Raw genomic sequence first — 26938 nt, 5'->3', positions numbered from 1 at the left:
TATTTTCATGAGTTTCTTCAAATTTCCATGATTTTTTTTTGATTTCCTTGATTTCCTTCATGTCTGATGTTTCATTTCCTTGTGCGTGTTATTTTAAAATATATATCACTCGTAGTCTTCCATTAATTTGATGCTAAAGATCCAAACCCAATTTTGTTTGTTTCAGGAGTTGCATAGTACATAATAAATATAAAAATAATACAAGTTACTTCATTAACTATTGTATTTGCATAAAGTTTACATAGTATACAGCACTTATACAAATATTATGTAAAATTAATGCAAATACTATTGAATTATACAGTTTGCTTAAGTTTTACATAAGTTTTGCATATAATTTACATAGTACATGAATATTATGTAAACTAAATGCAAATGTAAAAAAAAAAGTATTTACATATAGTTTGCATAATAAACATGTACTATGTAAATCATATGCAGAATATACTTAAATAATGAAATTTGCATAAGTTTTAAGTATACAATACATAGTACATTAGTATTACTGAATTTTGGATTTACATATGTTTTAAGTAGTACATGTGTACTCAGGCTCCTACCCAGCTCGCTCACGTGTGTTCGGTCCTTAGCGGACTGGACCAAACACGAACAAAGTAGGGGTTTGCTCACGCAGGGAGCGGCTGGCATTACTGGTCTTTCGGGCATCACCGACGCTTAGAATAACTCAGCAATCTCATTGAGATATAGATATTATATAATTCAGTCTATTAATACTTGTCACGCTTAATATCCACCATGCCCGTCAATTGCAGGAACACCCCGACTAGAGCTTGCAAGGAGTTACATCTCTGGCTAGTTGCCTGCATCATAATACTAATGAAAGTAACCTTTTTCTATGTCCAGCAGTCAACGCAAGCTTCAGAGGGTAAAACACGTACTACTCTGTCTACTCACAATTGTTGAACTGTCAATAACGATATTAGTATGTTGATTTTCGAGAAGTTCCTTTATATCTTCCGGTTCATCAACTTCATTTTCATCTTTGTTTACAATCTCTCCAGTGAGAATCGTCTTCATCATCATCTGCAAGTCCTGCTTTTCTCTGTTTCTTCCGTGTTCCTCCATTGGCTTTTTGATCCTGCTCTCACCTTTTCTCTCGACGATGCACAATAAAAGGATCAGCTACCATCAAATCTCCAACCACATCCCATATGTCTGGTGCATGATTTTGAATGACATTGGCGATTTTTTGGACAGTAAATCTCTTCATCTTTTCGACAGTTATTGAACCCATGTTAAAATGCAATCCATTTTTTGGTTTAGTCAGGTGACTCAAGTCCTTCATCTGCGACGTCAAGATGCCATTGTACTCCTGTTTCGTCCATTGGTTCAGAACATCCCGAGTTTGCTCATGGTGAGCCAACCATTCAAGGGGGCGTAGTAAGGATTCAATAAAAGCCTGAACGTATGGAGAGTGTATTCTGGGCTTGAGATCCGAGCGACGGATGAAGTTTTCGAGAGGTATATAATTATATTATTGGCAAATGGCAACAAGTGTGAAGTGTTTGTATAACAGAAATACAGAATAGAAAGGATCCGGTGAATTGGGGGTCATGCTTTGGGGATAAAGCCAAGAAAAAGTGGCCTGATGACTGTAATACACATATACAAAGTTCGCAAGACTCGGAACGCATCGCGGACGTGCTTGGCGAGCACGAGTTTGAACCACGTTACCCTGTTTAGGTACTGTTACGGTCACAATGTATGTAATCAGGTTAAGCCCTATTATCTAATACTTTTTTGCTAAGTCTCGCGCGGGAATCCATCGCGGTGATTCCCGGGACAACCAGTGATGCCAGCCGCTCACAAAGTGAGCACACCTCTCAACGAGGTGTTTGGCCGTATTTGCCAAACGTGTGTGACTTTGTCGAGCGCTGGGTAGGAGCCTGAGGTGTACTATGTAAAACATTTATATGGTAATGTTTACATAATACATGTGTATTATGTAAATCTCCACTCAGATGGGCGATCTTTTGGTGAAAACCAAGGCAAAGGCCCAGGCGAGGGGGAAAAAGAAAGAGCCGACTTTTGCTGCTTTGCTCGAGGCTACGAATGATTCCGATGATCCAGGCTATTTAGCACCTGAACCTGCCCTTTTCGGTGTCCTTCCTAAGCCAAGTGATCCCCCTTACAACCCTCCTCCATCTCGACATGATACAGCCAGATTTGATCCACTTGATGTTGATTCGATCACATATTGGAAATGCGATTGCTATGATCCTGCTTATGAATCTACCAGCAAGAAGGATTCTCTTCTTTTTACTGCTTTATTGGAGATTATGAAGGGAAAATATGCAAGTGAGTCCACGATTGCTCTTGCATGGGATGCTGCTCACATCTAACCCTTGAAGATGACGCCAGGAATGATGCAGAACATTTCACACACGATCACAATAGTTCACCGATGACAGCTAGTAATTGCGATATGATCCGAAATGAGGCCGGTCTTCTTCCCGGAATCATGCTCCATAGCCACCGAGCATTTTTGCACATTCACACAACAAACACCTGCAATCTCCTCTGCACGTATCACAAGTTTTCCAAGAAAGCTGACAACTTGCACGTGTCAGACACCGCGCCAAGCAGCATCAGAAAAGGGCAATACGATGGACATCTGTGCCCTCCACAGTTTTAAATATGGAGGAGACTCCTGTGGAGGCTACCTCATCTAGCTATTGCCGTGGACACTTGCGCTCACCTCATTTATTTCATAAACACTCTTCTCACCAAAAGCATGCTCATTCTATTTCTAGTGGCCCTTCATCTTCCCCTCATCGCAAACGACGTCCAAAGGATCTATTCAAGTCTTCACGCCACAGATATAGCCATAAACAAAGTCGCTCCTCATCTCCTTATGACCACCATCATCAACAATCTTCTTCACCTATCCGTCAAAGGCGTCGTATTGGCCACGGGCACGAGCATCCTCTTTGTCGTGTCAAATCTTCACAGCGCTCCAGCACCCATCGTCACTCGAAGAAGCCAATATCCTCTTGTTATGGTGATAATTAAAATCAGTAAGTTATTTCTATTGTTGACTTTCATTTACTGATACTTATTAGCTTGATAGAGTCCTACAACTAGCACAACCTCCATATTTCAATAATACATGTGTGTTGTGCAAACATTATGCAAACATTACCGTAAATGTAAATTACATAGTACACATATATTACAGTGACGGACAAAACCATTGCAATGTTTATAACACCTTCAAAGATACTATTATAGCATGTGACAAACTAACCGTGACATCACGTAATTAACATTGTTCGAAAGCCATGCTTCTTGGCTTTAATTCGATAGTAATACCATTATGTAATTCTAAATATTCGTTGAAATACTGGCAATTTACTAACAAAGATGCATTGCAACAGTTTTGTCCCTCTCATTCACCAAGTACAAAGTCACCTGACTCCGTTGACTGACTTGAAAAATCAGCACAGCCACATTCAACAAAGATGAAAAGTCAGCACAGCCACACTTTGAGTATATATACAGAGCATTTTTGGCATGATTCTTTACAATGAAGCCCCTCACTCCAAGCCAGCTCTCTCATATCCTTTATTTGCTTGATTCAGGAGCATCAGCTCATGAAATTTCTACTTCTACCAGCATACATCATTCCACTATATCCAGAATTAGATCCAAGCACCGTCCCAACCTTGCTATATCCTCAGGTGGTCGTCCTAGACTGCTTACATCTTCTGATACCTGCTACGCTGTTCGCTTAATCACCTCTCAAAAGGCTGACAACGCATCTCAAGTCAAGAGACTACTTGCCAACAGCTTGCCCCACTCAATTTCTACAAAGACCATCCGTAGAACTCTTTCCCGCGCTGGTATGAAGGCTGTAGTAAAGGTTAAACGTCCTTTGCTCAAGGCCAAACACTGCAAGGATCGCTTGGACTGGGCTTTAGCTCGTCAAAACTGGAGTATAGAAGACTGGAAAAGGGTAGTATGGTCTGATGAAACAAAGATTAATCGTTTGGGGTCAGATGGAAGAAAATGGGTGTGGAAAAAGGATGGAGAAGGCTTGAGTGATAGACTGGTGTCTGGGACTTTGAAGTTTGGAGGAGGTTCTTTGATGATGTGGGGTTGTATGTTTTGGGAGGGATGTGGCTATGCATGCCAAATTGAAGGTAAAATGGATGCTGATCTATATGTTAGCATTTTGGAGGACAATCTGGAGGATAGTGTGGAGTATTATGGGAAAGAAAGGGAGGATTTCATATTTCAGCAGGACAATGACCCCAAGCACAAGTCTAAAAAGGCCCAGAACTGGTTCAAAGAGAACAACATTGATTTGTTGCCATGGCCAGCACAGCCTCCAGACCTCAATCCAATTGAACATCTCTGGGACCACCTCAAAATCAAGCTTGAAGAGTATGAAGAAGCACTTAGGGGAATTGGAGAACTTTGGACAAGAGTGGATAAGGAGTGGAATGATATAAAGCCTGAGGTGTGTCAGAATTTGATAGAGAGTATGCCTAGAAGGGTAGAAGCTGTAATCAAGGCAAAGGGAGGCTATACTAAGTACTAAACATAGAGATTTGTACTTGGTGAATGAGAGGGACAAAACTGTTGCAATGCATCTTTGTTAGTAAATTGCCAGTATTTCAACGAATATTTAGAATTACATAATGGTATTACTATCGAATTAAAGCCAAGAAGCATGGCTTTCGAACAATGTTAATTACGTGATGTCACGGTCAGTTTGTCACATGCTATAATAGTATCTTTGAAGGTGTTATAAACATTGCAACGGTTTTGTCCGTCACTGTATGTAAAACATATGTAAAAAAATAATTCAATAATGTTCATTTTAAAGGTTTTGTTTGCATAAGGTTTAGATATGTTTTAGATAATATACATATACTATGCAAATTAAAATTACGGTAATGTTTGCATAATGTTTGCATAATACATATATATTATTGAAATATGGAGGTTGTGTAGTAGTACATCTTTTAACCCCCACTCATTATGATATTAATTCACCATTTACCATAGTTTTAAATATCTAATAACAACGATTTTATGTGGCACAATTTGGGTGTGAATAGGAAGTATTGGGTTTATTGGACTCCTTGTAATGATCTTGTGCAACCAGGTGTAGCACTTGGTGTCAAACTTGATGCTACTTGAACTTGAAGCAATACTTGATGCCACTTGAGCAACTTGAAGTGATACTTGATCACAACCTCAATATTTCAATACTTCCTAATGAAATATTGAAATATTATTGAAAGAGTACCATATTTTTTATTTCCATACTATCTGGGACACAACCTCTATATTTAAATAACACACATGTATTATGTAAACATTATGCAAATGTTACTGTAATTTTAATTTATATAGTACATATGTAATATGTTTTACATACTGTATTCAAACTTTATTCAAATAAAAGTCTTAAATTGAGCTTTATTGAATTTTTAATTTACATATGTTTTAAATAGTACACATGTATTATTGAAATAATATTTACGGTAATGTTTGCATAAAGTTTGCATAATACATGTGTACTATTCAAATATAAAGGTTGTGGGAAGTATTGAAATATTATTTAAATAGTATCATAAATTTTTTTGTATTTTTTCCATATGTGGAAATAAAATATAGTATTGTTTGAATAACATTTCAATACTTCCTAAGTAGTATGAAAATAAAAAACACAGTACTGTTTCAATGATATTTCATTAATTCATGAAGAAGTATTGAAATATTGAGGTTGTGGATGCTACTTGAGCAACTTGAAGCCATAACCTTAATACTTCAATACTTCCTAATGAATTATTGAAATATTATTGAAACAGTACCGTATTTTTTATTTCCATACTACTTGAAAAGTATTGAAATTTTATTCAAACAATACTATATTTTATTTCCATTTATGGAAAAAATACAAATAAATTTATGATACTATTTAAATAATATTTCAATACTTCCCAGATAGTATACTGTAGAAATAAAAAATACAGTATTGTTTCAATAATATTTCAGTATTTCATTAGAAACTATTGAAATATTGAGATTGTGAGTGCTACTTGATGCTACTTGAACAACTTGAACAACTTGACAACTTGAAGAAATGTTGAAATGATACTTGATACTACTTGATGAATCTTGATGCAAACTTGAATTTACTTGGTGAATCTTGATGCATACTTGAGAATACTTGATTACTATATCAAACCAATTTGAAAATTACATGAGAATTTACTTGAGAAAACTTATTTACTTGAGGGTCCTTGAAAATGTCACTTCAAGTAGCTCTCAAGATTAGACTCTGACTTGAGACACTTGAGGAAAAATGCTACTTGATGACTACTTGAAGTTTTTTCAAGATGGCTTCAAGTAGCTTCAAGTAGCTTTAAGTGGAAAAACTTTTTACTGATGTATGGTACTCTATTGGTAGGAGCTATAGGCGACACAACCTTAATATTTCAATACTTCTTAATGAATTAATGAAATATTATTGAAACAGTACCGTATTTTTAGTTCTATACTACTTGGGAAGTATTGAAATGTTATTCAAACAATACTATATTTTGTTCCTATATATGGAAAAAATACAAATAAATATATAATACTGTTTAAATAATATTTCAATACTTCCCAGGTAGTATGGAAATAAAAAATACGGTACTGTTTCAATAATATTTCATTACTTCATTAAAAAGTATTGAAATATTGAGGTTGTGCGAGGACAAATGCAACAGTTCATGTTAAGCAATCTCGAGTTCCTAGCTGCGCTGCCTAGGCTGAATGTTGTGCTGATCTATTCTTAGCTGCCACACAGCAACACTTAGCTACTATTTCCAATTGACCTTTTATGGAAGCAGGTCCATGTGCTGAATACCCAGAGTCGGGGCTAGGGTTTATTATCCCCACATAATGTTGGATTTACGGAGCTACCTCTGATCTTCATTGGATCAAAGTGCAATCAAGCTGGATTCTCCATTGGAAATATAGGCTCCACATGTTAGCTGCACTCACTAAGATTACATGTCATTCAATGACTGGCCAAGGCTTAGCTTGGTCTACATGCAGAGGCTCATTATAGCTAGACATATGTTCATCATAGCTAAAGGCTATATTTTCCCTAATGGTATAGTTTTCCCATATAGGAGCCAATGATCCCTCATGTAGACTCACAATGAACGGTATACTCTGCTGAGTGACAAGTAAGGGTTATAGGATGATGTAGTTAAGCCTGTAATGAACTATAATTCATAGCTAAGGCATATTTCAAGCGTAAAACAGCTTGGGCCATAACAGTGTAAAGAAAGAAACATAGATGAATACAAGTACAAGTAGGAGAGAAACATAGTTGTAATTACATAAGCAATTACTTTGCAACAAAACAAAGGTAAACATAAGAAATATTCACATATCATAACAGATCTTGTACAGTTTTTGAACTTTAGAAGGATCAGTGGTTAGACCCCTTGTCTTGCCAACATGTTAAGCATTTGGAAAGTTGGATGTTTGGATCCCTGACCTGGGGTGATACCAATGCTGATTGCAGGATAATTGCCATGACAGTGATTTACATCACCATCCTGAAAGTGGATTTTGGCACTAAGAGTTTTCATAGCAATGTAAAGATGTGTGCAAGTATCCACAAAGTCTTGCTTGTTGAACCAGCCAGCGAGCATAGCAACCACCTACCTTTCTGAATCAAGGAGAGGATGGGGAGTAATGCGTAGAAAAAAAATACATGAGTTGAAGAAAAGAAACCTGATTCAAATATAACATACCATCCCAAGCAATGAGGGTGTAATCAGAACACAAATCTTTGAGACAAAGACAAGGGAGACTTGGATCAACTGGAGATCTGAAAGTTGATTTCCCTTTATACAAGCTACCAGTAGAGGTAAGGCTCTGTGTTTGAAGGCCTGTGGAGGTTATGTTGCTTGTAGTCACAAACTTGACTTGAATTTTCAAAGAAGCATTATGCCTGGACTTGACAAGCTTTTCTGTAAGTTGTTTTTCCTCTTTATTTCCCAGTTACAATTTTTGCCTTTTTTACGGGAAGATAGAGGAGGTAATATGCTTGGATACGGCACAGGGGCTAGTGACAAGACTAGCATAGAGGTTTCTGGATGAGGGGAGTGAGGCCTTTTAAGGGGATTCAGATAATTAGACATGGTAAGGACAGGATTTCTAACAGACAAATGAGAAATATAAGTGCTGAATTTCAGAGATATATAGAAACAATCTCATATATATTGTTTTTTTCCTTACTGGATTCCTCAAGGTCAGTAAGTTTTGAGTCAGAATCTGAAACACTTTGTTTGCAGTGTCAATGAAGCCATTTATTGTAGCTTTGTTTGCCACAATAATGGGATGAAGAGTTTCATATTTTGCTATAGATGACATCTAATTTGGTTTTATTAGATACAAGGATAAAAAAGGTACAAAAAAAACTTGCTTTGTCTTCTATCAAGATGGTTGAAGAAAGAATAGGATGGGTGAAGAGTCTAGGAATCTAGGTAGGAAAGGAAAAGATGCCAAATTCAACAAACACTGCCTTCCAACTCTGGTACCAGCAGCAAAAGCAGAAACGACAACCCTAGACTCAAGGTGGGAGAAAGGATAGACTAATTGGAAGAGTGTGGCAATGGTAATAGTAGAAGTTCAAGAAAGTAACTCGCATCACAAAAGTCTGATTTGTGTTATCCACCCTATGCAGACACCTATTCACACCATTCACAGAGGACTTGTGGACCTCTTCAAGTTTTAAAATCATTGTCAATGAAGTGAAACAAACTTCTGGGAAAAAAGGGTCAAGGAGGCCCTGTGGTCATCCTTATGAATGGACATATTAGAATGCCAAAGGAAAGAAAAGAGAATGAGGATGAGTGAGCCATGAGGGAAGGGGATAACAAGCTTCAAATCATGAAGAACAAGATGACTGCCTCATTGAGAGTCAAAATATCCTAAAGAAATGATAGCACACCAACTTTAAACCTGGAACTCTTCTCACCTTGTTTGACAACCGGTGCAGTGTTTAGGCTAAGAGCCAAAAACAACATATGTACTTTACAAACATTATATAAACATTACCATATACATAAGTTATATAATACATGTGTACTATATAAAACATATGTAAATTAAAAATTCAATAAAGCTCATTTTAAGATTTTTGTTTGCATAAAGTTTAGATATGTTTTATATATTACACATGTACTGTGTAAATTATATTTATGGTAACATTTGCATAATGTTTACATAGTACATGTGTATTATTCAATTATATGAATCCTTCTAGACCAAACTCAATCTGAAAAATAAACTATAATAAATATGAATGGAATGGTAAACAATCATGACAAAGAAGAAGAAGATTAAAAATTACTGCACTCATCTGATCAATAATAAAAGCAAGTTCTTTACCTCTTAATTATATTCTAACAAATACATGAATGTTGAGTGCATTAATAATAACAGTTATAGGCTTCCTGGTCAAAGCCTCAACATACACAACCTCTATATTTGAACAATACACATGTTTTATGTAAACATTATGCAAATGTTACCGTAAATTGAATTTGCATAGTACATATGTAATATGTAAAACATATCTAAACTTTATGTAAGCAAAAGCCTTAAAATGAGCTTTATTGATTTTTAATTTACTTATGTTTTATATAGTACACATGTATTATTTAAATTATATTTACAGTAATGTTTGTATAATGTTTGCATAATACATGTGTATCATTCAAATATAGAGGTTGTGATATGTACTTTACACAACCTCAATATTTTAATACTTCCTAATGAAATATTGAAATATTATTGAAACAGTACCATATTTTTAATTTCCATACTACTTGGGAAGTATTGAAATGTTATTCAAACAATACTATATTTTATTCCCATATATGGAAAAAACACAAGTAAATATATGATACTATTTAAATAATATTTCAATACTTCCCAGGTAGTATGGAAATAAAAAATATGGTACTGTTTCAATAATATTGAAATATTGAGGTTGTGTTAGGTGGTCAAAAGTAAAATAAGTGGAACAGGTAATTGAATTTGTATACACAGCTTCAATACACTTTCTGACTTGTTTTTGTTACTGGAAAAAAATAGCCCAACCGGTTTTTTGCTTGCATTACAGTTTGAACAAGAGCCTGATTTTTTTGTTGACAGTGGAGCATATGATGAAGGAAAAGCTTCAAAATAATAATCATTGACAGCACATAGGTGGAGAGTCACTATCTGTCACTGTCCATCTACAACCTCTATATTTACATACAGTGGCTTTTAAAAAATTGTCCCCAATCTTTTGAGGTTTTACACTATTTGTGTTATAGCTCAATAAGTTTTGTGAATATGATTATGTAATTACTATATTTTATGCTCTTGCATGTTATCTTTAAGATGATGTAATTTGAACAGTAAAAAGTGGAGAAATTAAATCAACAAAGTAATCAATCATTGGGACATCTTTTTGACCTTCTACTCTGTTAGAACCTTGCCAGAATGTCACGGCGTCACGCTGTCACATCTGTCACATGTTTTATTACATAATAATTTCCCTCTGCTGCTACAGTTCGACAGAGGCTAAACTATCGGCATACTGCTAAAATGGCGCAAGCTACAGATTTACCAATTGAACTCATCAATCTTATCTTATCTTTCTTACCTCTGAATCATGCGGAGCAAGTACAATGGCGGAGGAGGGCAGCGGCTATAGGAAGAGAGGCAAGGCCGGTAGGTTGGGACCTATCGGGCCACCAGTGTAGGGAGTGTGGGAGGATGACATTAGCAATGTGGGACGCAGAGGAGGATAAAGCGTGGGTAATACAGAGGTAGTCAGCATGGGGGGCTCGGTATTGGGAACTATCCGGGTTCTTCATACTATGTCTGTGTGATGCGTTGTTGGGTAACTACTTCGGACATCAATGGTTTGTGTGAGTAGATTACCGGTTTAGGAGTTGTTTGTACTTGTGGACACTTTTATGGTTTGTTTGGTGTTGTTGACGTTTTTATGATCAATTTACTTTTGTTTACTTGCTTCTTACTCCACTCTTCTTTTCTCATGTCAAATGTATAATTAGTTTACTTTCTCATACGTACTTCTTTTCCCATGTCAGTATATAAATAGTTACCTAGGGTAGTTGGTCTGTGCGCCGTAGTCTAGGTATATAAAGTAGGTAGAAACTTGTAGAAGACTCCGTCGAGTTCTCTTAGGTTCACGCCTAATACAACTTCTGTCACTTTACTCTTAGTTCTTGAGTTTAGGTGTGACCTGTGACATCACAGTCACAGTTGCCCTAACATACTCAACTTTCAGAAATAATGATCTACAGCCACACAAAATTTTTTTAAAATCATGGAAATACTTAAGAGATGTTGTCTAACATGATATACACACATTTAACATGTTGACATATTACTTTTACTTCACTTTACTATCATAATCTCTATATTTGTTATTTATAGTCTTTTTGTTACTTTTTTGATTGTAGAAAACTGTCCTAGAGGTAAAATTCAGTTGAATATGTCAAACAGAGTCTAATACTAATACAAATTCAAAACCAAAATATGTGGGCAAGATATAGAACTACAAAAAGCCATTAAGAAAAGTTTTTTCTTGATAACACAACCCTAATATTTCAATACTTCTTTTAAAACTATTGAAATAATATTGAGATAATACTGTATTTTTTATTTCCATACTACATGGAAAGTATTGAAATGATATTGAAACAATACACAACCTCTATATTTCAATAATACACATGTATTATGCAAAAATTATGCAAACATTACCGTAATTTTAATTTGCATAGTACATGTATATTATCTAAAATATATCTAAAACTTATACAAACATGGACATTATTGAATTATTTTTTTACATATGTTTTACATAATATATGTGTACTATGTAAATTACATTTACAGTAATGTTTACATAATGTTTGCATAATATATGTATATTTTTGAAATATAGAGGTTGTGATATGTTAATTTTTTTTGGTATTTTTTCCATATATGAAAATAAAATATAAATGATCCAATTCACCTTTAGTCCAGGGCAGATAATAATTTGGCCAGTATGAGTAGGGATACAACACAGATACTTGATAATGCACAATTACAGTGACGGACAAAACTGTTGCAATGTTTATAACACCTTCAAAGATACTATTATAGCATGTGACGAACTAACCGTGACATTACGTAATTGACATCGTTTGAAAGCTATGCTTCGTGGCTTTAATTCGATAGTAATACCATTATGTAATTCCAAATATTCGTCGAAATACTGGCAATTTACTAACAAAGATGCATTGCAACAGTTTTGTCCCTCTCATTCACCAAGTACAAATCTCTATGTTTAGTACTTAGTATAGCCTCCCTTTGCCTTGATTACAGCTTCTACCCTTCTAGGCATACTCTCTATCAAATTCTGACACACCTCAGGCTTTATATCATTCCACTCCTTATCCACTCTTGTCCAAAGTTCTCCAATTCCCCTAGGTGCTTCTTCATACTCTTCAAGCTTGATTTTGAGGTGGTCCCAGTGATGTTCAATTGGATTGAGGTCTGGAGACTGTGCTGGCCATGGCAATAAATCAATGTTGTTCTCTTTGAACCAGTTCTGGGCCTTTTTAGACTTGTGCTTGGGGTCATTGTCCTGCTGAAATATGAAATCCTCCCTTTCTTTCCCATAATACTCCACACTATCCTCCAGATTGTCCTCCAAAATGCTAACATATAGATCAGCATCCATTTTACCTTCAATTTGGCATGCATAGCCACATCCCTCCCAAAACATACAACCCCACATCATCAAAGAACCTCCTCCAAACTTCAAAGTCCCAGACACCAGTCTATCACTCAAGCCTTCTCCATCCTTTTTCCACACCCATTTTCTTCCATCTGACCCCAAACGATTAATCTTTGTTTCATCAGACCATACTACCCTTTTCCAGTCTTCTATACTCCAGTTTTGACGAGCTAAAGCCCAGTCCAAGCGATCCTTGCGGTGTTTGGGCTTGAGCAAAGGACGTTTAACCTTTACTACAGCCTTCATACCAGCGCGGGAAAGAGTTCTACGTATGGTCTTTGTAGAAATTGAGTGGGGCAAGCTGTTGGCAAGTAGTCTCTTGACTTGAGAAGCGTTGTCAGCTTTTTGAGAGGTGATTAAGCGAACAGCGTAGCGGGTATCAGAAGATGTAAGCAGTCTAGGACGACCACCTGAGGATGTAGCAAGGTTGGGACGGTGCTTGGATCTAATTCTGGATATAGTGGAATGATGTATGCTGGTAGAAGTAGAAATTTCATGAGCTGATGCTCCTGAATCAAGCAAATAAAGGATATGAGAGAGCTGACTTGGAGTGAGGGGCTTCATTGTAAAGAATCATGCCAAAGATGCTCTGTATATATACTCAAAGTGTGGCTGTGCTGACTTTTCATCTTTGTTGAATGTGGCTGTGCTGATTTTTCAAGTCAGTCAACAGAGTCAGGTGACTTTATACTTGGTGAATGAGAGGGACAAAACTGTTGCAACGCATCTTTGTTAGTAAATTGCCAGTATTTCGACGAATATTTAGAATTACATAATGATATTACTATCGAATTAAAGCCAAGAAGCATGGCTTTCAAACGATGTCAATTACGTGATGTCACGGTCAGTTTGTCACATGCTATAATAGTATCTTTGAAGGTGTTATAAACATTGCAACGGTTTTGTCTGTCACTGTACATTGAACAAGCAAAGTGGCAACAAATTGATCCTATTAGAAAAAATGAAATGAATGAATAAAACAAAGTATGAGAGAATGGCTGACTTTTCTTCTAATCTCTTACTGCAGCCTCCAGTCTTTCAATGCTGAACTCCAACCAGTTAAACTGATTGGTGAAGTGTTGTGAAAGGCAATTGATATCAATAATCAACCCATTGATATCCTCACAAAGGTGCCAAATCTCATTTGGTGTATTTTGTTACAAACAATTAGCAAATTGGGACAGTGAAGGTGACTAAAAGTTATGCATACCACTGTGAGCTGCATGTTGGAGCTCTTGAGCGATAATGACAATAATATTCCTCCCCTACTGAAGAAACTAGCTGGTGAGATATTGTGAAAGGTGATTGATTGATATTTTCACAAAGTACTAGTAGCTAGGACTTTTTTTATTATTTTACTAGCACAACATCTATATTTGAGTAATACATATGTTTTATGTAAACATTATGCAAACATTACCGTAAATATAATTTACATAGTACATATGAAATATGTAAAACATATTTAAACTTTATGCAAATAAAAGCCTTAAAATGGGCTTTATTGAATTTCAAATTTACATAAGATTTAGATAGTACATATATAGTATGTAAATTATATTTACGGTAATGTTTGCATAATGTTTGCATAATACATGTGTACTATTCAAATATAAAGGTTGTGTAGTGACTAGTTAGATCTTTTTCATAGCAGCTAAGGTGCTTATGATAAAAATGTTTGGTTTTATGACTGTTGGCAATGAGAGGCTTCAGTGGGTTATGACAATGTTATGACCCCTGCTACTCCTTATTATCATGACTGACAAAAAATAATGATACAGTACATATTTGTAAGTATTTAGCAATGAAATAAATTCTACTATCTGCACTGTGAGCCCAGGGCTCTAGAAAATCTCTGTTTAAAGATCAGAACACAATTTTTACATCTTGTCACAACCTCAACATTTCAATACTTCTTAATGAATTAATGAAATATTATTGAAACAGTACCGTATTTTTTATTTTCATACTACTTAGGAAGTATTGAAATGTTATTCAAACAATACTATATTTTATTTCCATATATGGAAAAAATACAAACAAATCTATGATACTATTCAAATAATGTTTCAATACTTCCCAGGTAGTATGGAAATAAAAAATACGGTACTGTTTCAATAATATTTTAATATTTTATTAGGAAGTATTGAAATATTGAGGTTGTGTGTAGTATGGGAACATTGGAATTTATATAAACAAAATATATTTGTTTTCTGTTTATTGTTTCTTGCCTAAACACTAGCTACAAAATACATGCCCAATACCAGTGCATTCATTAGTAAAAAGTTTTGCTACTTGAGCACACTTGAAGGAGTTAATCTCATCTTTCTCCTTGACATGGAGGAGGAGGTTTTTGGAACACTAGTTGGACAGCCCACATATCCTACTTGGGGAGCTCAATGTATGCAGCTAGTGTATATGACATCATGGCAGAGGACAAGCAAAGGGTGGAGAAGCTCCCTAGAAGAAACTACTCCCACCAATATGGGAGCTACAGTACTATCAATGCTAGTGTCACTTTTTCTTGAGCCACACAATCTTCATCTGGAAACAGAGGAAAAGAAAATCATTTACAGTGTTATGAATTGTGACATATACAGTTACATTTCTCATAGTAATTATCACATCTATAATTACAATTAAGCTTATCTTTTAGTGTACTTATATTTTGCTATCTTGATCGTGATTATCTTACATATTCTATTGATCCATTTTAATGATCTGGAAATAGTTTATAATTAACTTTCTATAATTATTGTTCACTTGTTCCATTTTTATTTTTGTGTGACGAAAACTTCTTTAACCAATGCCACCAAGAACACCAACACCACCAACACCACCAGCAGGACCTCACATCAAGTACCCAAAACCAAATAGGTATTACGGAAACCCAAGATTATACATCAGGAAAAGGTAAAGTGACTTAAATTTGACTTATGCAAACTTATAAAAATCATAAGTCAGTATAAGTCATTTTTGCATAAGGCATGTCACCGTCTGAGGTTCTGACTTATGCAATACTTAAGTAAATCATAAGTACATAAGTCATGAGGATTTATCTTAAGTTGCATCAGTAAGTACTTAAGACAGTAAGAAGTAATAAGAGAGTATAAGCTCAATCATAAGGAACATCATAATGCATAAGGAACAAAGAATTATATTCATATAGTAAATACAATACATCATGTATAATACAGACTTTCTAAAGAGGAAATAGACCCTGAAAAAAGCGGACAAGAGGGATATGACAGCAGCCAGGGGAGTAGAAATGGAAAATGAGGGGAAAATAATGAGAAATGTGTGTTGGTATTTTCCGGAAAGCGAGTAAACATAGCCAAATAGACTAAATAGAGTTTCATTATTTCTATTTAGATCAGAACTTTATTTTGATATTCACGTGAGTGTTACAACATACGTGTTGTGACATCTTTGCAATGTCAAAACAGGTAATATAATGGTTAATTTCCCTGGCGTGGGAATGCATTTTAATACTATAAATTAGCTGACGTGTCATAACACATTTAAATGCATAATAACTAATTCGAGATTTATAGGACATGATTCTAAAAGTAACACATGAGTATGAGTAGATGAAGAGTCAAAAAGCACTCACCAAAGACTAGAGATCCCCCCAAAACTCATCCACATATCATCCTCCCATCTCCTCTCAAAACCCTCCCAAAATAGCCCTCAAAAAGCGGCCTAAAAAGGCAAAAAAGCGTCCTAATTAAGCTGAGAATCAACTGGGGGAGAGCTAGGAAGGTGATAAGGATGTTACTTACTAAGTTACAGGCCTGAAGGGCAAGAAAGGGGGAGGGAGAGGATGGGGAGGGGAGGAATGATGGTGGTGATGAGGAAGGATCAACGTTGTGCTCGAAACAGAAGTTCAACATGTCACATGACATCACATGACGTCTGGACTTGGGATTTTCGAGTCAAAGATCCTCAAATCATAGGTAGGAGATATTTTCGGGTCATTTCTGCATGGATTTTAATGATCTAAAAGTGTATTCCTATAGTTTCGAGGTTGAGGAGTTGGAATATCTAATTAGACTTTTTGTTGGATGAGATTCCAATGAGATATGGCACATTTAACATATGATAAACACAAGATTGTGCTGTAGCTCCTCAAATATTGATCGGATAATAAATCTAAAACCGGATTCAAATTCCTGGACCTTGAAAGCATATACGTACACTCTTCAATCATCAAAATCGAAACAGTAACTAGTAGAAAACATGGCATTCTTGTTATGTTTTTCTGTATCTCCATAACTGGTATGTTTTCCGACAAAAGCATACATATAACCTTATGTTCTTTTAATATTCTAAGATTTGTCGTGATTTTTCCATAATCTTCCAGTTAGTAGAGCAGGCTCTACGAAGAGTTGACAATGACCCTCCCACCCCATGATGGAATCTTGATATCTCCATAACGGGTATGTTATCTGACAAAAACATACATATAGACTTATGTTTTTTAATATTCTAAGATTTGTCGTGATTTTTCCGAAATTTTATGAACAGTAGAACAAGACATACAGCATAATGCTTGCCTTGTTATCTGACTTATTCACTTATGAGATCCTGTTTGACTTATGAAACTTTGTCTGACTTGTGGTTTAACCTTTGGTCTGACTTATGAAATGTCCTGTGCTTATGCTTTCTTTGTATCCAACTTATGAATTTATGATAGATTTATGAACTAATGTGTGACTTATGTGTAAACTTCTTGTCTGGCTTATGAAAAATTATGAACTTATGCTATTTTGGAGACTTATGTGCCTTAAGTTGGTCTTTATAAGGCAAGCATAAGGCAACTTTTTCATAAGTTTGCATAAGTTGTGTGACTTTTTGCTGATGTTACTTGAAGAAACTTGAAATTTACTTGAAGCTTACTTGAGGCTTACTGCAACATGCAATCCAAGTTGACAGGGCGGTTGTTGGCTGAGTTATAAGCCATGTGCAACATTTGGAACAAATGTTCCTTGTCCACGCATGCTATCCCTTGATCATCCAGCAACGACTCGGTTGCCGGCATCTTCCTTTCCCTTGCCCAGGGCATAAGATCCCATGGACACCCCCTAGTAGACACAATCTCATGTATCTTCTTCTCATAGCTCATCTTCTTTGCATTCTTCACCACACGTCGAAAATCACTGTATTTCTCCATATCCTTTTTTCCCCCCTTAGGATTCTGTTCATCTCTCAAGTCGTTGAATGCACGCGTGCACTCTTTGTTCCACCAACTCTTTCCCTTGCCTGTCACTTTGGCTTCCTCCGTCCAATTTGACCAAGCTTTCTCAAATATTCGAGAGATTTCCTCCACTACCTCCACTAGTTCCTCCCTCGAGTTTATACTATCACATTCATCAGCTAAGTTCCCCAACTTATCTCTGATCTCCCCTTCATAATCCTCCTCGCTCTCCAGGTCGAGTCTGGTTACATAATATACTACATCATCTTTAGAGAAAAGGATCGTAATTTGAATAGGAAAGTGGTCTGACGACAAGCAATCCGCGTCGTTTTCACAAACATGTAGTTTAAATAGTTCCGAAAGAGAAATGTCTTCAGAAGTAAAAACTAGGTCGATAATAGAAGGGGGAACATCCGTTTCTGTATCATTGTTACGTCTGGTACAAGGGGCACGAGTGGGTTGTTCCGGATTGTCCGGTATGGTGTATTCCATTCCCATGTCGCTCATGACGTCCTTAAGATGATCACCCCATATGGTAGGATCGAGATGCGCTGCATTCTCGTTCCATGTTTGATTATGTATGTTAAAATCCCCAGCACATATGTTAACTAAAGGAATTCGCTCGTCCAGGCTTTCAAGCGCTGCAACGGCATCATGTGTTCTACCATCATTGTATACGTTCATGATGTCCACAGTCTTGGTGTGGTCACCCTGCTTGATGTAAAGTGTGACAAGTGATATGTCACGGTGCTTGATTATGTCAGTACGCAGCTTCAGGTTAAATATATCTAAGCGCTTATGAGTGTATGTGAGCACTCGTGGGCGCTCATCAACCGGTTCCATAATATTCTTTGTCGGATCAAACGCCGAAGTATGTGGAGTCCATGACTCACTTAGAGGTGGGCCGTAAGCCATATCCCCTTCTGGATTCTGAATGGAGGGCTGCTTGCACACACCTTTCCAGCCCGGTTCTTGAAACAGAATAATATCATAATGGTTGGCATATTGTCCCAACACTGAAGTAGTGGTTTCCCAACTACGTCCAACATTGAAACTTAAGATACGAAGTGTCCTGAAAACAAACTTTTGTCCTTTGGGCGTACAATTCATTGAGAATTGTGGATTTCCTCAATTTCAGACTCCGGCATAGCCAGCACCTGTGTGATAACCGCCTTTCGGTGTTCCTTCTTTGCAATTTCCTCTTCTCTGTCCGCAGCCGCACGGCGATCATGCCATGCACGGTCATTCTGATGTTTCTTGTAAACACACTTGAATGAATCAGCGGTGTGTTCACCCTTGCAGTTCAAGCACTTGAGTTTGTGCTCGCATTTGACGATTTTGACCTTTTTCTCCTTGCGGATTGCTCCACAACAAGTGCCAAATTCATCATGATTGATGGTCATATGACCCAGGCTGCACTTTGCGCACCTCTGGTGATTGATGCGGCATCTACTCGTGCTGTGATCCCATCTCCAACACTTCTGGCATTGGAGAACAAACTCCCTCTGTTTCACGTATTCCACCTTGATTAGTTTACCGCCAATGTGATAAACTTTGTTAACGATGTTCTTAGTGCGGATTCCACTCTTGGAATCCCACATGTCCATGAAGACGACTGCCATGTCATTGGATCCTTTGGATTTGACAACACTTTTTTTTTTTTTTTTTTTTTTTTTTGTAATCATCATAGTTTATTTCAAAACTACTTAAAGGGTGCCATGACGTGTTCCCCGTACTTTTCATCACCTGTACTTAACTCCACTACGCGAAAGTATCCAGCTGACGAGATCGAAGCTAAAAGAGAAAAAGAAAAAGAAAGAAGAGACTGTTCGAATCTGGATACAAGTACAGCTAAGTAAACAAAGAAACAGAAACGTTCATACACAAGATAAAAGAAAATCATCCGTCTTCTACCTCTTTTCAACACCGCTTGCGACACAGGCTTGATCTCTCTCATCGCCGCGTAGAAGATATCTCCCCATCCGTCATCTATCTCCCACACATTCCAATGTCTTACAAACTCAATCGACTCGTGCAAGAAGATCGGCCTGACTAATGGAGGAAGCCTCTTCTCCTTTCTCCTTTTATTCTCCGCATCTCTAGCCAACTCTAACTCTCTCCTGTACGCCGGCCAGCTTTCGTCTGCAAGTCGCGGCAGTTCCGGTGGTTCAAAACTGAATGCTTGGGGATTATCTTGGAGGAAGAGGATGAGGCCTCTTATGTATAGTAGTGATACCATCCAAGTCATAATGATTGATCTGCCTCACGAACAGAGGACAGACCATTAGTAGATGTTGCCGCATCTCCAGTGACTTGAGATTGCATTGGCATGATTTGTAAGGTTCTTTGGGAAGAACCTCACTCTGTATTCCCCTATCGGTGCATGATTGCACATGACTCGCATAAGACGAGCGAAGAGTGGCGAATTGTCAGCAGCCTTGACTCCTTGATATGTCTGGAACCATGGACCGCCTTGAAGGTGACTCGGAAGTACTTCATTGCCTTCCTTGTCCGTAATTTCATACCAGCTATTACCTTTGAAGCAAGACTGGATATGATAAGAAGAACCTTGCATTTGCGAGCGGACCGAAGGTCCTGAGCGCGTTCCTATACCGTCCGAAAACAGCATGTGTGGTGGCGGCTCGCTTGGAATGTTCCCAAGTCCTGAGCGCGTTCCTATACTCCCTGAAGAGAGCATGTGTGGTGGTGGCACGTTGAATCCTTGTGAGCGGACTAAAAGCCCGAAGCGCGTTCCTATACCATCCGAAGACGGCATGTGTGGTGGCGGCTCGCTTGGCGTGCAGACTCCTTGTTGGTAACCGGTTTGCCATAAGCAAATGGCATCTCACGTTGTTTTCTGCCTTGTGTAATGATAGGAAGCAGATTGAGGAAAAGAAAGAGAGCGCTCTGTAAACGTCCTTGCGGTCTCCGCTGAATGATATGCTCTTTGAGCCAACGGCTGTAACATTCCCGAGTCCTCTGTATAAGTACCCGGAGCCGTGGCCCACGATTTGTTAAAGCCTCGCACTTCAATATCGACCTCTGGGAAGTCTGTGGCGATCGCGTCGAAGGCTAAGGATACAGCAATGGAAAGCTGTGATCCGAGCGGTTTGGAGTTCGTTGACATCAGATTCTTGACGATCAACTGGGACGTAGTGTAAAGGATGACCATGGAAACAGGCCATCCCTTTTGAAGCTTCTTATGCGCTTTGATTAATGCCAGAAATGTAGACCATCCGACAATTGCTTCATCATTGACCCGCCTTCCGGCGGCCCTCGTTTTAGAAGTTATAGCTTGTCCTTTGAAGACTGTGACAAGCGCGATATGCAAGTGGGTTCGATGCGGCACGGGCACGCTCAGATCGAACTTGTGTTTGACGCCTGCTGTAAACAGATGCAAGGCGTTCGGTTCTGTTACGGGTGCAAGGTTCAGGTTGTTGTGGTATTCGTCTCTGTCTTTACGATTCTTTGGCATGAGCACGAATTTGACTTTATCTGGATGTCAGTCCACAAGCCGATGTCCAGGTTTGATATGTTCAGAGAGGGGGTCGAAGATCTCTGAGGAAGGGTTGTCAATCACTGAGTCAAGTGGTGACTTGATGACTTTGCGGATCGTCTTGGACTTGCGTTCCAAGGTGTTGGGGTGTAAGGTGGATCCTTTGGCTTTTCGCCGCTCTAATAATAAAAGAACGGGGTGGTGTGGGTGAAGCGTATTGATGCAGATGACCAATCTCTCAAACAGCTTCTTGAGTTGGAGGTGGAGAGGCATGAGGCCAGCCATGGCTGACATGGCTCCCATAGGAGAAGTTCGAAATGCGCCTGTAATCCAGCGCGCCCCTTGGTTGTGAGTGAGACGGAGCATCTTGATGTTGGTTTTAAAAGCTCTCGTTCCCGGTTTGTACCAACAGCGTAATCCAAATGTTGCTATTGGCTGAATGCACGAAATGTAAAGGAGGCGTTTATGTTTTGGCGTCAACCCTCGGTTTGAATTTCCAAGCGATTTCATGCAACGAACTGCAGAAACCGACTTGGTGGAATAAAACTTGACGTGATCGCGAAAGGTCAAATTGCTATCAAACATGATTCCGAGATATCTCCATACGTCTTTAGGGACACATGGAGATTCGCGGGTGAAGGGGGCCACACCCAGATTGATACTAGGGTTTGGCGAGTTCTTGTTATGGGCGGAGTCCACAAAATTGAATAATTCCGTCTTTGTATGTTCCATAACAAGTCCGAAGTCCTTGAAAATGGAAGTCATTTGGGCGTACGCCTCTTTTAGAGTGTCATGTGTGTCCATTCTACAATTTCCCGTAGCAACAAGAAGTCCATCGTCTACAAAAGAAAGAAAAGAAATTAAAGGAAAATGAATACAGTCTTCCTCGTCCTTGACCCATTTGTCCAGTAAGTGAAAACACGGCGCTATATACAAAGCAGAGAGTATAGGCGACAATGCGCTACCTTGTCCAACCCCTACATTACTATCAAATAATGGAGAAGTGATATTGTCTATGAAATATTGTGTCTTTCTTCCTACCAAATAATCAGAGAAAAAAGAAACTACACTAGCCGAAAATCCAAAATGTTTGAAAATTTTAGAAAGAACGTTATGATTTAGAGAAGGAAAGAATTGTGCTACATCAAAAGCCAAAACTGAAGTCACCTTTTTCTTCGCCCACGCCGTACGAACATGATGTGTTAGTGCGACTGCTGCATCCTCGACCGATCTCTGGAGTATACCTCCGGTTTGACAAGGATGGATGACGCCAGCTTCAATACTCTCGAACTGAAGCCTCCGTGCGATCATTTTCTCGATAAGTTTCCCCATCGTGTTAAGTAAGACGATAGGCCTGAACGATTTGGCCTTGTCATATGACGGTTTGCCCGGTTTCGGAATGATCACCGAAATGGACTGTTTGAAGTGTTGAGGCCAATACCCAGTATCAAAACAGGCATTAGCTATCTTCATGACAAATTGACAGACTGTGTCATCTGTCGCAAATCGCTTCCACAATCTCCACGAGACGTGGTCTGGCCCGGGTGCCGTGTTCTTGGCACAGTTCTTGAGCGCGTCATGAAATTCTTGAACAGAGAACTTCACCCATTCCCTTTCCTCAAACTCCTCTAATTCTCTATACATGCTGCTCATATCCACCTCTCTATTATCCACTGCATTGTACGTGTTGTGAAGGGTTTCAAACAACTTCTCCTTGTTATTGCATGAGTTTCCCTCACTATCTAGGATCGCCTCCACCGCCGGCATCTTCCTCTCTCTAGTCCACGGCATCAAGTCCCATGGTCTCTTCCTATCACTTGCCATACTATGAATCTGCTTATCAAAGTATTGACGTCTCGCTACACGCAAAGTTTTCTTCATTTTATTGCGCATTTCTTTGTTCCTAGGCCCACCATTCTCACCCATCTCTTGATAGACTCTCTTGCACTCCTCATTCCACCACTTTTTCCCGTGGCGGCTTGGTTTTCTCTCCTCAGAATACGCCTCCCACGCTCTTTCGAACGCATTAGACACTCTCCCCATAATCGCTTCCAAGTCCTCCGCTGTTTCAGAAACATTATCAATCATTCTTCCTAAGTCTCCGCATATCTGTGTGACATAGTCGTCTTCCTCTTCCGACCACACTTCAATCTTCCTTTTACACCTCATCTCTGGTTCACTCCCCGAGATCGGCACCTCAATCTGAAGAGGCCGGTGATCTGACCCCCACCTCTCTCTGTCATCCACCTTCACTTTGTAGTGGAATCCTTCCTGGTTAATCAGAGCCACTGATGCTGCAACTAAGTCTATGACGGATGCTCGCGAGTCTGCATCGTCCGGTATCCTCGTTGGTGTTCCTCTGTTAACAGGGTGCACATATTGAATTTCCAGGTCTGTGAACAGCTCCTGAAGCCTCATGAAAGGAGAAGAGGGCCTGATTTGATTGACCGCTCCTTCGTCCCATGTACGATCTTGGATGTTGAAGTCTCCTGTGCACAACGATATCCGTGGCAGAGATTCCGTGATCCGTCTAAGTTCATGCACCGCCGAATGTGTTTCCCCATCATTGTAAACGTTGAGGATGTTGAACTCATGGGGTATGCCCCTGCGAGGTTGAGGAATGTGCAAAGTGACTAATGATGCGTCACGATGCTTGAGGATGTCTGACCAGAGTTGTGGTTTGAAAACATCCAGTCGTCTGTTGATGTATGTAAGCACCCTCCTGGCTGCTCTGTATTCATCTCTGTTGTCGAAAGCTTCCGTGAAAGGACGCCATGAGTTGTGAAAAGGAGGGCCGCACGCCACGTCGCCCTCCTTGTTCTTGGTAGATGGTTGCCTCCTCACACCCTTCCACCCCGGCTCCTGGAACATGATGATGTCCACATATCCGGCACATTTGTCCAAAACTATAGAGGTAGTTTCCCAACTCTTGCGCGCATTGAATGATAGAATTGTTAAATATTGTAGCGAGCGTGGTGCAGATTGTTTGGGTCTGCTAATAGTATTATTGACTTCTTCTGTTGTACTATTCATTCAGAAGAGGAGGGGATTTCGATAATTTGCTCGTCATTGAGTTGACGAGCTTGATGGATGGTTCGGCGCCTGTTGTCGCGCTTCTCTCTTTCGATAGCCATATCTGTGGCGCGCCTTTGATCGTGCCACAAAATATTGTTTTGGTGCCGCTTATACGTGCATTTGGTGGAGTCGGCTGTGTGATTGCCTTTGCAATTGATGCACTTAATTTCGTGCTTGCACTCTCCTGTCCAATCCTCCTTCTTCCTTGCTGCTCCGCAACATGTAGCGAAGACAGTGTGGTTCTTGGTCATGTGAGGTTGACCGCATCGGGCGCGAAACTGGTGGTTGAGGCGACACCGGGATGTACTGTGGTTCCACTTCCAGCATTTCTGGCACTGTGGGACGAACTCTCTCTGTCGAGCGTATTCTACTTTGATAAGCTTTCCTCGAATATGATATACTTTATTGACTAAGTCCTTTGTACGTGACCCAGTCTTCGAATCCCAAACATCTACAAACGCGACTGCCATGTCCCTTGATCCTTGAGATCTGACAACGGCTGGCCTTCATCGCTCCTTGAACTGTAACCACTACCTTCCTGTTTTGGAAGTCTCAGTGCTTATACTCGAGTAGCAATACATTACATTCTACGATGGATACGCGCGAGGACTTTGAGGACTCGGGTGACTGGTCTGACGAAGGAGAGATTCCGGAAGGTATGTTCAACAGTGCGGTTGGACGTGCCCTTCTACAAGCGGCGAGAAACATGGAAGATGAACTCGAGCTCCCGGTGGCGTCTCGTATGACGGCGCCAACACCTTCAAGGCAGTCTGGGCTCCCAGACTCCTCCTTCACTCCCCTGTCCTACACCTCGGGCTCCCGAGGTTTAGACAAACCATCTCTGGCACCGTTCCCGTCGACCCTGACACCGGCACCGACCTCCACCCCTTCCACTGGGCGTTCCCGCACCATGACCGCTGGTCAGAAGGGAATGCTCAAGCTTGTCAACACCACGATCGTCATGCTTGATGATATTGAGGCCGATCACCCGCTCTACTCGCAGTTCATGGACTGCATGTTATGAGCAACACACACTCTCATCAAGTGTCGCGATCTTGATGGATACAACGTCTCCTCCGACGCAGGCATTAGCTCGTTCTCTGAGCAGCTTGCGAAGATAATCAGGATGGTCGATCCCTCGCCACCGGAACCAACTCCCCCTCCTCCTACTCCCTTGGGCACAGCCCCCTCTTGGCCACGGTCTCCGTCGGCTGACATGGACATGACCCCGAGAAAATCGAAGAAGGTGCAGCCGACCCCCCCTCCTCCACCCCAGCCACCCATTTTTGGAAAGGGTACCTCGGTCCCTTCCAAAAATAACACATATGCCAAAGCCGCTGCCAACCGCCCTTCCAAACAGCAGCCCCCGCCCCGTCCTCAGGCTCCTGCCGCTCCTGCGGTCGTCGCCATTGCCCCTGCGTCCAGGCCTTCGGGCAGAAAGCATAGGGCTCGTCACACATGCCACGGCGCTTCGCGCCGTGGCGTGCAACTCACCCCCCCAGCCGGATCTTCCATCCGCACCAGTCACATATCCCCGGCAATGCTGGCCGAGATCAACACTCATCTCCAGAGTGACGTCAATTCTGACGTCATTCTCGAACACGCAGAGGACTCTGGATCCGGCATTTTCATTGCCGCGAGCCGAGTTCCTAATTCGTCCGAGACTGCATGTGTCCTCAAACACATCCGGTGTCTCGTCACTGTCGCGGGCGTCGTGCCCATCAAATCCTCCCCCATCACATCGACTTCCTACCTCAAGGTCATCGACGTGCCCATGGTCCCAGCCGAACCGAAGGTTTGGCAATCCGCTCAGTGCAGCGCGTTCACCAATGCGCTTGCAATATCCCCGGTTGGCAAGGAACTCGCTATTGCCATCAAACACGCCGTCCGTTTCATGTGGACATCGGCCCACAGTGGCACGTGTGTTGCTTGGGTCGACATTTGCGATTCCGTCACGGGCACTTCGGCCCGCTCCTACATTGGCAAGACGATCGTCATCGGCGGTCGGAACTGTCAAATCTGCGGTGCCGCTCCGCGCCCTGGCTCTGCCTTATGCACTCGTTGTTTGAGGTGGGGTCATCATGCTTCCGTATGCCGATCAAAAGGTATACGCTGTCCTCTCTGTGGGCTCCCTCACTCCGAGGCTGCCCATCACGAATATTGCGCCCACTCCAAGCGCGACCCGGAAGATCGTCACTGCGTCAACTGCACGGCTGCAGGCAAGGCGAAGACTTCCCACTCTGCCACGGACACTTCGTGTCCGTTTTGGCAGAACCAATTTGATAGGGATTGGCTGAGGCGCCAATTCCCTAAGAAGTGA

At 40.0% G+C, this 26938-nt stretch overlaps 8 protein-coding genes across 8 annotated transcripts; 2 read left to right on the top strand and 6 right to left on the bottom strand.

Annotated features, from left to right (window-relative positions):
- Positions 1 to 1609: 1609 nt before the first annotated feature.
- AGABI2DRAFT_145098 (hypothetical protein) lies at positions 1610 to 2656 on the top strand (the record flags this gene model as incomplete). Its single annotated transcript, XM_006463853.1, has 4 exons — positions 1610 to 1704; positions 1770 to 1875; positions 1983 to 2319; positions 2373 to 2656. The coding sequence occupies 4 exons, from the start codon at positions 1610 to 1612 to the stop codon at positions 2654 to 2656; spliced, it is 822 nt and encodes a 273-aa protein (XP_006463916.1).
- A 15100-nt stretch (positions 2657 to 17756) lies between these two features.
- On the bottom strand, positions 17757 to 19157 carry AGABI2DRAFT_74872 (hypothetical protein; the record flags this gene model as incomplete). Its single annotated transcript, XM_006463852.1, has 1 exon — positions 17757 to 19157. One exon carries the CDS (start codon positions 19155 to 19157, stop codon positions 17757 to 17759), a length of 1401 nt encoding a protein of 466 aa, XP_006463915.1.
- A 122-nt stretch (positions 19158 to 19279) lies between these two features.
- On the bottom strand, positions 19280 to 19696 carry AGABI2DRAFT_45176 (hypothetical protein; the record flags this gene model as incomplete). Its single annotated transcript, XM_006463851.1, has 1 exon — positions 19280 to 19696. A coding segment is annotated over one exon (417 nt), but the record flags the coding sequence as incomplete, so codon positions are not given.
- Positions 19697 to 20331: 635 nt separating this feature from the next.
- AGABI2DRAFT_120719 (hypothetical protein) lies at positions 20332 to 20823 on the bottom strand (the record flags this gene model as incomplete). The annotated part of the gene is made up of 1 exon (XM_006463850.1): positions 20332 to 20823. One exon carries the CDS (start codon positions 20821 to 20823, stop codon positions 20332 to 20334), a length of 492 nt encoding a protein of 163 aa, XP_006463913.1.
- A 69-nt stretch (positions 20824 to 20892) lies between these two features.
- On the bottom strand, positions 20893 to 21522 carry AGABI2DRAFT_120718 (hypothetical protein; the record flags this gene model as incomplete). The annotated part of the gene is made up of 1 exon (XM_006463849.1): positions 20893 to 21522. One exon carries the CDS (start codon positions 21520 to 21522, stop codon positions 20893 to 20895), a length of 630 nt encoding a protein of 209 aa, XP_006463912.1.
- A 1677-nt stretch (positions 21523 to 23199) lies between these two features.
- AGABI2DRAFT_74931 (hypothetical protein) lies at positions 23200 to 24576 on the bottom strand (the record flags this gene model as incomplete). Its single annotated transcript, XM_006463848.1, has 1 exon — positions 23200 to 24576. A coding segment is annotated over one exon (1377 nt), but the record flags the coding sequence as incomplete, so codon positions are not given.
- AGABI2DRAFT_74312 (hypothetical protein) lies at positions 24573 to 25115 on the bottom strand (the record flags this gene model as incomplete). The annotated part of the gene is made up of 1 exon (XM_006463847.1): positions 24573 to 25115. A coding segment is annotated over one exon (543 nt), but the record flags the coding sequence as incomplete, so codon positions are not given.
- A 95-nt stretch (positions 25116 to 25210) lies between these two features.
- On the top strand, positions 25211 to 26938 carry AGABI2DRAFT_120715 (hypothetical protein; the record flags this gene model as incomplete). Its single annotated transcript, XM_006463846.1, has 2 exons — positions 25211 to 25635; positions 25711 to 26938. The coding sequence occupies 2 exons, from the start codon at positions 25211 to 25213 to the stop codon at positions 26936 to 26938; spliced, it is 1653 nt and encodes a 550-aa protein (XP_006463909.1).

Source organism: Agaricus bisporus (genome assembly GCF_000300575.1).
Source record: "Agaricus bisporus var. bisporus H97 unplaced genomic scaffold AGABI2scaffold_9, whole genome shotgun sequence".
NCBI lineage: Eukaryota > Fungi > Basidiomycota > Agaricomycetes > Agaricales > Agaricaceae > Agaricus > Agaricus bisporus.
The sequence above is the reverse complement of the archived record's forward strand: the minus strand, read 5'-3'. Positions and strand labels throughout refer to the sequence as shown.